At 43.2% G+C, this 13,597-nt stretch overlaps 1 protein-coding gene across 5 annotated transcripts in view; it reads left to right on the plus strand.

Annotated features, from left to right (window-relative positions):
- The window catches only part of UMPS (uridine monophosphate synthetase), a 52,814-nt gene extending 46,840 nt beyond the window's left edge, over positions 1–5,974 (plus strand). For 2 of the 5 annotated variants that reach the window (XM_078767812.1, XM_078767810.1), the window contains exons 7-9: positions 3,692–3,806; positions 3,891–4,111; positions 4,364–5,974. In XM_078767812.1, the coding sequence (XP_078623938.1) occupies positions 3,692–3,806; positions 3,891–4,063 (288 nt within the window). In that variant the 3' untranslated portion in view covers positions 4,064–4,111; positions 4,364–5,974. Of the gene's footprint in view, positions 1–3,691; positions 3,807–3,890 lie in introns of all 5 variants that reach the window. The other 3 variants (XR_013621279.1, XM_078767811.1, XM_068098619.2) reach the window with 3 other exon arrangements.
- The last annotated feature ends 7,623 nt before the right edge of the window (positions 5,975–13,597 follow it).

Consider the following 13,597-nt stretch of genomic DNA (forward strand, 5'->3'; position numbering starts at 1 on the left):
GGGAGGAGGGAGAAGTATAAAACACAAGGACACCAAGGACTTCCAGGACAGAAGTTGGTATTTCAAAAAAGTGGAATTGGGGTGAAATTAGCGGGGGTAGAAAAGATCAAGGTTTTGGATGGGGGAAGATAAGAGATGGTGGTGAACAGCTGTTTTAAAGACCTGGAGGGTGGAGTGGGATTGAAGAGAGTGAGGGAGTTTGTTCCAGAGGCGGGAGAAAAGAGGAATGAAGGAGTGAAGGTGAGCACAGAGTCTTGATTTTGGCAGTTTGACCATAAGAGGGTTGATATGGAGAAACATCAAGTTTACGGTGGCCAGTTTGAAAAATCCAAGATGGCCGCCATATAGGAGCTCTATGGTCATGTCTAGCTTATCGAACTTGTTACCATTGGATTCGGGGCCCTTGAAAATGTATGTTTAGCCGTTAGAATCAAAGCTTTATGTTGTTTAGAAGCTGAGATATTGAGAAACATCAATTTTATGGTGGCCAGTTTGAAAAATCCAAGATGGCTGCCACATAGGAGCTCTATGGTCATGTCTAGCTTATCGAACTTGTTACCATTGGATTCGGGGCCCTTGAAAATGTATGTTTAGCCGTTAGAATCAAAGCTCTGTTATTTAGAAGCTGAGATATTGAGAAAAATTAGTTCTACGGCGGCAATTTTGAAAATCCAAGATGGCCGCCATACAGGAGTCTGTGCAAATAGGAACATTGGTTTTCTGACTGACTATACAATATAGTTTCCAAAAATATATAGTTTTCCAAATCCCCCAAAAATTCCAACGAAATTACATAGTGAACCTGACTATAAATGGGAGTAGCGGTTGGGAGTCAACTTTGAAATGTGGCTTGCCTGAGAGAGAATCATGGCTGAGAGTGAGAGCGAAGAGTTTGAGTGACTGAACTTCTTCGAGAAGGTTGTTGAGAGTCGATGGGAGGGTTTGTGGCGTGAGAGGAGGGCAGGAAGAACCACCTTTAGATGCCATTTTTTCCCTCCAGAGCAGGGGTTGGCCTTTTTTGGGCACCATGGTCCCCTTTTTGAAACAATGTTTTATGGTCGGATGCCCTCCCTGCCGCCAACACTGTTAGTCGCCTCTTGCAACACACAGGGAATTACCAGTGATCTGGTACTCAATTTGCCGACCTCGGAAGGATGACAGGCGAGTCAAACCCCCTGGCATTAATTCAGCAATCGATCGGGATTCGAACCCAAGGATCCCAAGCCGGCACCCTAACCGCTAAGCCAACCCCAGGCTTGGAGAGGGAAGGGCAGGGAGAGTGAGAGAAACTATTCAGGATTAAAATTGTCAACTGCTTGGTTGGTGCACATAAAATATTGTTGTTTTTATGTTGAAGGCTCCAGTCATGGACTTTATAGTCCTCAAGGCCAGGCCTGAAATAAAAGAGCTGCATTGATGAAAAAGTGAAGAAAGAGAGAATAGTCTAAGAGTTTAGGAAGAAGTAAAAATCTGCTTTTTGTAAACTGGGAAGGCCGTAAGTGTTTGGAAAAACATGGGAAGGTAAAGAGTTCCAGAGTTTGGCAGCGGAGGGGAAGAAACAAACATCATAACGAACCACCCTTGAGTTGCCAATGGCCACACAATAATCATGAGATGTCGGGGCTTGTTGAGTAATCTGTGGTCTCGCTAATGGTGGAGGTACACAACCAGGAAGTTCTTGGGATAAAGTTTTGAGGTCAGATTCGGAGAGTTGATAAGTTGGATTACTTTGGATTCAATTCTGTCCAATAAATATGTGGATCTAGAACCTCCCCAGATGTGAGAGCAGTACTCTATACAAGGACCAATCAATCCTTTATATAGTTGAAGCAACTGTTGAGAGAAGAAGAATCTTCCAACAATTTTCTGATATTTGTTGCTGACTGTGGATAACCATTTACTTGTAACTTTTCATTGTTTTATAAAAATCAAAATGGACATCACTTGTTTTCCTGAGTTGTTCTAATTAATCCTTGGTCTACTTTTTCACTTCCGCCTCCCACACCATGAAAACGGCGAGCACGGGTGTGCATTTCAACCCTGGGTAGTCGTAAGCACATTTACCGATCATGAATGACGGGGTTAAACCGAAGTAAGGAAACAGAACGACAGACGTTTCATCAGAAATCAAAAAACGACCTTCACATCTGAGCAGATGCTTTGATGCTTGACGTTTGATGCTTGATGCTTGACATTTGATGCTTCATGCTTTGATGCTTGCCTCCAGATGCTTGACGTTTGATGCTTTGATGCTTGATGCTTTGATGCTTGCCTCCAGATGCTTTGACTTCACATGTATGTCCAGTGTACTTAATTGACGTCTCATGTAATATGCGTGAGTTCTTCGTTTCACATGTAAAGGATGACAGTTCAAGTTCTTCGAATGACATGTAAAGGGCGAGGCTGCTTTTAAATCAAAGTATCGCGACAGGTCATCAGATAGGAATGCCAGTTTTTATTCCTCCACAGCCGAAGGTGCCACTTATTTGGGTTATCCGACCAAGAGTGCGTCGCAGATTTTCGTAAACCAATGAAGGTATTTTGAGCAAACTTGGTACATGGACTATGATGCAAAGATGAACCCATTCGATTTTGTCATTCAACAGTCATGTGCCCTTTGAAAATCATTTTGCAGATCATAACTTGAGGTGTAAGCATCTGATGTTTTTGATGTTCCACTTGTATCTCTCTCATGTAATGTTTAAATGAGATCAAACCCAAGTTAGTCGACGTCTCACACTGTTGAAGCATATCCTTCCTTCCGTGTAAATGCTTCTTCGCCAGGATGAAGATTACCGCACTGTCTCCAGAAGTGAGCACATTCATGTCAAATTCTGATTTTCTTCTTCTGGCCTGTTGTTTTGATGTTAATTGAGCTCACACCTCTGGAGACATACTGGTCTCCCATATCTACTGCTCCTGATATTAACCCAGGCCAAGAATCCTTCCACGGATACCTGATATCCTTTATGCACAGATTCATCCCATCTCGTCTTCAATTGTCTTACCCATAAGTACGGTGAGGAAGATGCCTTGAAACAACTTGCCTTCACTTCCTGGAAAGCAAATGTCACCAAAGGCAATTGACAGTGTGTCAATACAATAAGAACAAGAAAGAGCAATCAGAGATTGCAAACCCTCACCAGGATGTATTTTCAGTGGTTTTAAGGCTTTTGTGTTAAAACAAATATGGCGGCCGAACCACGTGACTGATGTCATTATTTTTTTTCTCCGCTAATTTATTCCTAGATTATGCTCAAGAAATTTCATCTTGATCGGATGAAGTTTTGTACTTGTCCAATTATGCCACCATAATGGTTTTTTCTATTCAGCACTTTCGGAGATATAGAGGTGCAAAGTTTTTCGATTTTTTCCCAAGATGGCGGCCGAACCACGTGACCTATGACGTCATAATTATAAAAAATTCTACAGGTGGAGTTGCACCTATGGTGAAATTTCCTGTCAATTGGACCAATGGTTGCAGAGAAAATCATATTTATTCTGTGCTGACAGAGAAACGGACTCAAATGCAATACTGGCGAGGGTAATAAACCATCGCAGTGGCACAGGAAAAGGTTTTTGTAAAGTAAACAAAAATGTTTTGCAGTAAATATTTTGTTTCCAATAACTAGCGAATATATAACTTGTGCAAATGGAACTGCTTAAGTTTTGTATTTTTTGGTATCTGCAGGTGGAGATGGCAAAGGGTTGTCGGGACTTTGTGGCTGGTTTTATCTGCACATCACGAGTCACCACTGACCCTTCTTGGGTACTTGTTACACCAGGGGTCAAATTCCAAGAAGGAGGTGAGGTGCCGCCATCTTTCTAGGATGTGCTCGTTATGCTTGTGTGGAGAAGGATGATCATTTCTCAACTATTTGCATTTGCAGATGATGGGCAGGGACAACAGTATTTGACCCCAGATGAAGTGATTGGACGAAGGGGCACTGATGTCATTGTGGTGGGGCGTGGAATTGTTAATGCGGACGACCGTTTGGCGACCGCACAGGCCTACCGCCATGCAGGGTGGCAGGCATATGAGGGGAGGTTGGCACAAAGCTAAACCTTTTCCATTAACCCCCCTCTACTTGATTTGCTTAATCCTTAAAATGTTTTTTCTTAAGTTTGGTTACTTTTTCTTATACAAAAAAAAAACTTGCATACCAAGCTCTGACTATTTGAATATCATTGGCTGGGATTAATAATATAAATAATAATTTATATTATTTGGAAACAAAATTTATAATTTTGGAAATTATAAATAATTTATATTATTAATCCCAGCCAATGATATTCAAATAGTCAGAGCTTGGTATGCAAGTTTTGTTTTGTTTTTGTATAAGAAAAAGTAACCAAACTTAAGGAAAAAAAAATCATTGGCTGGGATTGTTAAAAGAAAATTTGTTTGCAATTCTCCAACTGGCTGAGTTTTGGGCCTGACCAGAAGCTGGGTGCGTGTGAGGAGCTTTCGTACAGACCAGCTGATCAAATGTGCATTTGACTTGACGAGCAACAGTGAGCCTCACTTTCTTACCACGAGGATTTCAAAGAGCCAATGGGAACTAGATTGTTGTGGTTCCTGTTTGTTTTTACATTGCAGGGCAGAGGTTGCTGGGTTGGTGAGCTTAAATCAAACTGCCAATGAAAAGTTTTGTTAACATGATGTGTGTGTTTTTATATTGTGGCAACAACTGTCAGTTACGATGTTGTTGAAGCTTGAGGTAGAATCTACATAGCATGAAGAGCAGCTCAATTCATAGAAAAGGTCACATTGGGGTGAGTTTACTCGAAATGGAGCAACCTCAAATCAGAGGGTGTAAGTGTTAAGTCCTGCTGCATCAACTAAGGAATGAGAAACCTTTTTCTTTAAAGCCCTGAAATTAAAGGGTGATTAAATATTCTTGGAGCAAGTTTACACATTTCAAACTGAATTCATTTGAGCCTGTTTTTTTTTTTTTGTTTTTTTCTATACACAATCGAGGCTCGTGCAAGAGCCAACACATTAAACATGAAAACATGCACGAACACATAAAACATCCAATAAAGGGAGCGGGAGACAAGACGGGGAGAGAAAGGGAATCACACAAGCACAACAACAGTAGAGAACAAGGACATCAAGAGATCTGTGGATGGGAGAGGGCTGGGGGGCAAAATGGTATGAACACTACTGGGAATTTGAGGAATGAAGTCAGAGATTGAAAGAGGTGGATTTGGGGTGGATTAACGGAGGTAGAAAAGATCAAGATTTTGGATGGGAGAGGATAAGAGATGGTGGTGGACAGCTGTTTTGAAGACCTGGGGGGAGGAGAGGGATTGAAGAGAGTGAGGGAGTTTGTTCCAGAGGCAGGAAAGAAGAGGAATGAAAGAGTGAAGGTGAGAATTGTCTTGAATTCTTGATTTATTACACATCATGATTACTCTACATACAATGTTGTATCTTTGTGCACACATTGTTATGCCAGAAATTTGGAATCCCCATTTGGGCCAGGACTTGTGAAATTTAGAAATTAGTTTTCTAATTTTTGTTTTTCAATTACACTCCAGGCATTTACTATAGATTCGAGATGTTGCTTTTTCTCTTCCAAGTTTTGGAAACATCCCGTCTCCTTGTTATGTTACCAAGATGGAATGTCCTTGTTAAGGTCAAAGGTGAACACATCTTTGAACATTTTCATGAAGGTTCAAAAAAGCAAATTCTACTTGTATGTTTCTCCTTACTTTCAACACTTGTGCACAAAAAAGTAATTTGGTACTTCGGCAGGATTGGGCACATTTCCAAAAAACACCATCGCAAACTGGTCGCACCAGCTCGAGTGCGAGTTTCTCTGAAATGCAAAACAAGTTGGAGGTGTGTGACTGTACACCAGCAGTACAATCAATGTTTCAAAACAATTTTTGAAAATCAATGTAACAGATTTTTAATGATATTTCAATTGTGCTATTTTTGCATATGTAATAAATATATTTCACCTTGTTCTTACCTATTCATGACCTGGAGTCCTTTGGAGTCCAGTAAATCAAAGTTAAGAATTTGTGCATAAAAACAATGACAAAATAAGAAGGCATTATGCAGAGCACGATACTTGCAAAATTCAACCCTCCCCAAAATTAAACGTTGCCATGGAGATATCAAATTGTCCATTTCGTTAAGATTAAAATTGACGATTTTCATCAAAGCTCGGATCAATCGAATTAAAATTGCTGATTTTTTCAGATGAAAATTGATGATTTTGGAAGTTTGACCTTGAGTTGACATTTTGCCCATTTTGTTTTTTGACAAAAATAGTTGGTTTACCAATTTAGTGACGATATACAAATGCTGTTCAATTTTAAAGTATCGGTTGGAAAAAAAAAAAAAACGATTTTAGAAATTTGACTCCAGATGACCTTTGACCTCAAATCAATAGGCTTCTCATTGTGACTACCTCAACAACTTGGTGCAGTTTCATGACGATTGGTTTAGAATTGTGACCGGTAGGTGAGTGACAGACAAACAAAAACAAGAAGACGTCATGCAGAGCACGATACTTGCAAAATCCACCCCCGCAACACCCAGCAAATTCCATTTCATCAAGATTAAAATTGACGATCTTGATCAAAGCTTGGGTCAATAAGATGAAAAGTGACGATTTTTCAGATGAAAATTGATATTAGAAGGGTCGACCTTGAGTTGACCTTTTGACCTTAAAATAGTTGGTTTCCCAAGTTAGTGACAATGTGCAAATGCTGTTCAATTTTCTAGTCAGATGAAAATTGATTTTGGAAGTTTGACCTTGAGTTGACCTTTGACCTTAACCTCAAATAGTTTGTTTTTGCAATTTAATAGCTCGATCTACAAATGCTGTTCAATTTTCAAGTCAATCGGATTTAAAATGGCGATTTTAGAAATTTGACCTCCAGATGACCTTTGACCTCAAAACTATATAGGATTTTGTCAGACCATGAACTCTACCATTTGGTGAAGTTTCGTGAAGATCGGTTTAAAATTGTGACCTGTTGGCAAGTATAAGCGAGCGGACAGACAAACAAACAGACACAAACTGAAGTGATCAACATACGTGCAAAAAATATTTTTTTGCCAAGTAATAACAAACGCAATCGACCAATATACTTGAAAAATCTTCGATTTTGCAAGTAAAGGGTCATGTGATAGATGTGCTTGGATTCCCATTCATTTATTGTGCTTGGTTTGGAATTCCAAGCACATGAGAAGCTCACAGTGCAACTTCCTGTGCGTGGAGCAATCAGTCCCTCTTACTGGATAGAAATTAACTGATTAATTTACTTTGGTGGTACCTTGGGAGATCTGCCTCTGTGTGCTCACCTTGTTCACCCCAAATGACGTCAAACCTGATTGGAAGTGAGGCTCCACTTCTCAAGTTTGTGTTTGCTTTGAAAGCTTATCTATGCAACCTGGTCCCCTGTCCATCTTGGATTCGTATCCACTGCCTTCTGGATTCTGCACAGGGATTTCATGGATTAGCGCTGGGGTTCTTAACCTGGAGTATCCATACCTCTTAGGGGGTATGGGGACTCGAAATAAATTATAATAACTTGAAATAAATTCAATGAAATATCAACTTTAAATATATAATAAATATATATTTAAATATAAATATATATACAGTATTTCAAAACAAATTATATTTGTATAATTATATTTTAAACAAATATAAATTCAATTTTCTAATAAAATTCGAATAAATCAACTATACGCCCCGGGCATATGCATGCGATTACAATGCATGATTGACATGACAATGAGAACGTTGCCTTGGCATCCAAAACGTTGTCATAGAAACTGAAAGAAGTGATGGTAATAGTCGTGCAGACAGTCAACTTTATTCGTGGACGGGCATGAAATCATCGGCTATTTCAAAAATTCTGTGATGATTGGGGTGGAACATTGTGTTTTACTGTACCACACAGAGGTACGTTGGTTATCTCGTGGTCGTGTTTTCGTACGTGTGGTGGAACTTCGGGAAGAAATTCTCGAATTCCTCAGGCATCAACAATCCCCTCTTGCGAACAGTTTTGAAGAGTATTTTTTTTGTATACAGAATCGAGGCTCGTGAAAGAGCTAACATTTATTTCACAAACAAATCAAAGACAAACAAAATATATAAAAAGAGGGAGCAGAAGACAAGATGGGGAGAGAAGGGGAAGCACACAAACAACATTTGAGAGCAGGGAGATGTGTGGGAGGGAGAGGGCTTGGGGGGAGGAGGCGTGGGAAGAGAGGGGGGGGGGGGGGATATTTGGCTGATATTTTCGGTCACCTCAATGACTTGAACATGTGGATGCAGGGAAGGGATGTGGACATGATTCAAGTCAGGGGAAAGTTAGTGGCATTCACGAAGAAATTACATATTTGGAGTCACCGTGTTGAAAGTGGAAACATGGCGAACTTTCCAATCCATGACGATATCCTTCTTGATGGAGAAGATGAAAAGGCATTGCCTGGGGAAATACTTCAAGAAGTCAAGGACCATTTGAAAGTCCGAAGTACCAATTTTGAGGGTTACTTCACAGATATTGATGATCTCAGCACGAAATCCATTTGGATCCAGAACCCTTTCTCGTTTGATATTTCTACGATGAATGACAACGCTTTCGTGAAGGATGATTTGATCGAGTTCCAAGAAGATCAAAGAAAGAAAGCTGATTTCAGAAAGGCTGGGCTGGATTTTAAGCAGTTTTGGTGTGAGCAGACAGCAGTTTACCCTAGCTTGGCGAAGAGGGCAATTAATGTGTTGGTTCCCTTCACAACTACATATCTCTGTGAAACAGGTTTCTTTGCATTCTTCAACCTGAAATCAAAGTGCAGAAATCGACTTGATGTGTCCGATGACATGTGAGTGGCGTTGTCACGAACTGTGTCCCGAATCCATATTCTGATTGCACGAAAACAGCAGCAACAATCTCACTAGATTAGTAAAACGGCTTGCATAAAACTTGCATGTTTTAGTTTAGTTTGTTTTCTTTCTTTGTTAACAAGCAAATAAATAAATAGGGATGAAATCCTCATGATTTTCTTTCCTGTTCTGTTCCTAATTATCCATATGTAAAACTAAGCTATTGAGATCTTTTGAAGTCACACTGGAACCTAATGGAACTGGTAATCCGGCACAGATCCCCAAACTTGGCCCATTTTCTGGGTAATAAGTTACCAAATTTCATCAAAAAAAAATAGGCAATTAAAGTAAAAACACCCCTCAGAATGCACCACAGAGCACCTAGAAATCAAAATAATTCTAGGGGTCATGCCCCCAGTCCCCCCTAGCTATGCGCACCTTTGGTGCGCCTTGGTCAGTCAACAGTCCAGCGAAGGGGGTATGGGGACATTGTGGGCAATCCGTTGGTGTCTTGACAGGGAAAAAAGTTAAGAACCCCTGATTTAGACAGTCTCGTCTTTGCTTCGACAAAGGGTGCTGGTGATATCAATGCCCTTGTGAAATTCTGCTCACTTGTCAGGATTGTCCACGCTTGTCGTTCACTGTGGTTTTTTCTTCTCATATGCTTGATGACGTCATTCCGATAAACAAAGATGCCAAAAACAAAGCCTCCACTACAGGTAGCTTTCCTATAATAAACAGTCATCAAATTCATCAGTACACATGAAAATGTTTCCTTTTCTCCATTGGCCTGATCTTTAAAATTCAGTTTGGATTCACAAGTTTTGATTTGCTGCTGCATCTCCTAACAATATTGATGGAGGCCCTGCATCTCATGCACGAAGTTAGGGTTAACATTCTTGGCATTCAACAGTCTGGTTACTTGCATTCCTTGCCAACATTGCAGCCAATGGAATGCAGGGCACCTTTCCTGGCATTGCAAACTTGCCCCACTCCCAGTCAGCATGTAGCTTTTAATTGAATCCTTTCCCAGTTGAGGCTGAATCTTGGGCCCAGCCGACTTTCTCATACACCTCAACGACCTCTCCAATGCACATTTCTTCGCAGCCTTTTTTAATTTTTGTATACAAGAAAGATCGAGGCTCTTGTAAGAGCCACCATGAATCACAAAAAAACCCCTAAAAAACGGACACATAAAACATATAATAAAGGGAGCGGGAGACAAGATGGGGAGAGAGGAAAGCACACAAGTACAACAGCAGAGAACGGACGTTGGGAGATCTGTGGGAGGGAGAGGACTTCGGGGGGGGGGGGGAGGGGAGGAGGCATGGCAAGGGGGCGGGGGGGGTGGGGGAGAGGTATAAAACACAAGGACACTGCTCGAACTTCCAGGAAATAAGTCGGTATTTCAAAAAAGTGTATCTGGGGTGAATTATCGGGGATAGAAAAGATCAAGGTTTTGGATGAGGGAAGATAAGAGATGGTGGTGAACAGCTGTTTTAAAAACCTTAAGGGAGGAGTGGGATTGTAGAGTGAGGGAGTTTGTTCCAGAGGCGGGAGAAAAGAGGAATGTTGAATGAAAAGAGGAATGAAAAGGAGAGGAAAAGAGGAATTTTGGCAGTTTAACCATAAGAGGGTTGCTGGCAGATCTTGTGCATCCTGCAGGAATATTTAGGGGACAGAGCAGAGGGAGAAGAGTCGGTAGAAGACAGAAAGACCACCTACCTGCCTGCGGTGAGTAAGTGAAAGGCCCTCGGAGATAGCTTCATCACGGGAGATTCCAATGATCCTGAAAGCTTTGGTTTAAACAGCGTGAAGCCGAGAAAGGTGCGAGGCAGGAGCACCAGCCCAGAGGGGAGAGCAGTATTCGATTGAGCTGCAGATGAAAGCCTTGTATGTGGTGAGGAGCTCAGGTGTGCCAAAGAAGGATTTCGCACGACGGAGGATGCCCAGTCGGCGACTGGCTTTGGAGGCCAGCTTGGAAATGCGGTTTTGCCAGGAAAGATCATGGCAAAGAGAGATCCAAAATCTTGAGTGACAGAACTTATTGGAGACGATTGTTGAGAAAGTAGATGGGAGGGTTGTCCAGTTGGTCTTTTCAGAGAGACATAGTGAGGTGTGACATTTGTCAGGATTGAAAGACATGTTCCACTTGTTTGACCAGTCTGATTTTGTCCAGGTCTGCAGAGAGTGAGGAGGCTGCAGACTGCCGATCTGAGGAATGAGGTATGGAGCGACAGAGAGTGGTCATCAGCAAAGAGATAGAGGATTTTCCAGATGTTACCCCCCCCCCCCCCCCTTCCTCTGGTCTCGGTGGACCTCCGAACCCCGAGAGGGTCCCCGGCAGAAAGATGTGTTATCCCTGGTTGAAACCCAGTGGATAACGTCCCTCAATGGAACCAGCAAAATGAAACAGCCGAACCAATGATGCAACCACACCAAGTTATAAGCAAACCATACTATATTGTAAATCACACACAAAGCCATACAGCAATGGGGCAATCACCCCTACTTTCAAATCTTACGATAATATCCTTGTCAAGCCCCTTAACCCCACTCACGGCACCTCCCCCAATGTCTCTGCTCTCCTCCAAGGCGAAGTCCCAATGTCTCTGTGCGCTCCCGCGATCGGGGAGTCAAGGCCCGGTGGTCAATTGAGGCGTGGACGAGCAAGACGACCCCGAGGTCACGTGCTCAGCCCCCAGCAGCACAGCGGTGGCGAGGAACCTCCCAAAGGTGCGCTCCCTCCCGCGATCGGGGAGTCAAGGCCCAGTGGTCAATTGAGGCGTAGACGAGCGAGACGACCCCGAGGTCACGTGCTCAGCCCCCAGCAACACAGCGGTGGTGAGGAACCTCACAAAGATGTGCTCCGACGTACACGTTGCGGTTCCACCCGCGAGCCTCCGTATAATTCTCACGTGTCCCTTTCTGGCACAGCCGTTCCCGGCAATCCACCAGGGAATAATGTCCAACCAACACGACGAAAGCCGGTTCACGGCCGGGTGCTCGCGTGGCCAAGATGACGGACGGCTTTCGCTCCAACCCAGATTCTCACGGCCTGGATCCTCCGGAACCTCAAGGAGAATACCCGACGACACCGGCTCCACGCACTCCGGCGATATTTCTTATCGGCCGAACTTCCCTTCAAGGACGCAAAGTTCCCTCGCCCAGTACGTCGAACGCTCGGCCCGGAGCTTCAACCACCACGTCTCTTTTCGATCTCCTCCCACCTCCTTTTCTTCGCTCCACCTCTTCCGGTCTCGATCCGGATTTCCGGCCACATTTTACCAAGAGCGCTTTTAAATCTTTTACTCACAACAACCCTTTCCCTTAAGTCACAATAAGCATAATATCTAGAATACTTCGAACCAGCAACAATACTCATAACCACAATCATTAAGGCCGAGTCCGTAACACAGAGAGTCAGAGAGATCATTGATAAAGACCAGAAAAAGCACAGGGCCCAGAACACGACCATGGGGAACTCCAGCCTGAACAGGAAGGGGAGATGAGAGAAATCCATTCAGGGCCACACGTTGATTACGACCAGAGAGGGAAGTCTGCAAGCCATGCGTGGAGGTTTTCATGGATACCATAAGAGGAGAGTTTGGTGAGCAGAGCGGGGTGCCAGACCGTATCAAAGGCACGTGATATGTCAAGGGAGACAGCTCTGATTTCCTGTTTGGCATTGAGGACCTCCATCCATTGTTGAGACAGCAGAAGCAGCATGTCCAGAGTAGAGTGACCGGGTCTGAAACCAAATTGATGATCAGAGATCAAGCCATTGGAGAAGAGGAAGGATTTGATATCCCAAGCAATGATGGATTCCATGACTGCTGATAATTGGGAGCAGGCTGATTGGTCTATAGTTGCAAGGATCTGTTTTTGACCTTTTTGTGGAAAGCGGTCATGTTGGCTGATTTCTAAGCAGATGGTAGATAATGTTGAGCAAAAGAGAGGGTGAAGAGAACAGAGAAAGGGTGAGTAGAGCGGCAGAGTAGGAATTTAGGACCCGTGGGCTGATGCCGTCTGGTCCAGTTGCAGAATCAGTCGATGTTTGACAGAAACTTCTCCACCTTGTCAGGAGAGGGGAGAGTCCAGGAGCAGCTGGGTATGACTGGTTACGGTGGGTACAGAGAGAGATGGGTTTGGGACACAAGATTTTGAGGCAAACACAGAGTTGAGGCATTCGGCTTTTTCACGTGCGGTGTCAGCTGTGTAGCCGTTTGAGGTAAGGGAGGGGATGGAGGGGGAACAAACACCAGAAACAGATTTGACCAGACGCCACCAGGATTTGGAGGAAGGAGACAGGTTTGAGAGTTCATTCTTGAGTGTGGAGAGATAGTGCTTCCTGGCACTCCTTCGGGTAGGCACACAATTGTTCCGAGCTTGGTGGAAGGAACTGAGATTGCCTTCAGTTGGATTTGCCTTCCAAGAGGCAAAGGCAAGTTGTTTCAGGGCAACTGCCTCACCACAAGATTCCGTGTACCATGGATGGGAGGAAGGATAAGACAACTGAAGATGAGATGGGATAAATCTGTGCATGAGAGAGAGCAATTTACTTTGGAAGAATTCCCAGGATGAGTTGATGTCAGAGGCAGTAGAGACGGGAGACCAGTCCAGATGATTGATGGCTGCTTGAAGACCGTGCCAGTCAGCCTGAGTGAAATGCCAGACTCGTCGATGCTGAGGAGCTCTCTGAGAATGGCCACAGAGATGTCCACTTTAACAAGCACATGATC

Source organism: Myxine glutinosa, chromosome 13, assembly GCF_964187855.1.
Source record: "Myxine glutinosa chromosome 13, kmMyxGlut1.1, whole genome shotgun sequence".
Lineage (NCBI taxonomy): Eukaryota > Metazoa > Chordata > Myxini > Myxiniformes > Myxinidae > Myxine > Myxine glutinosa.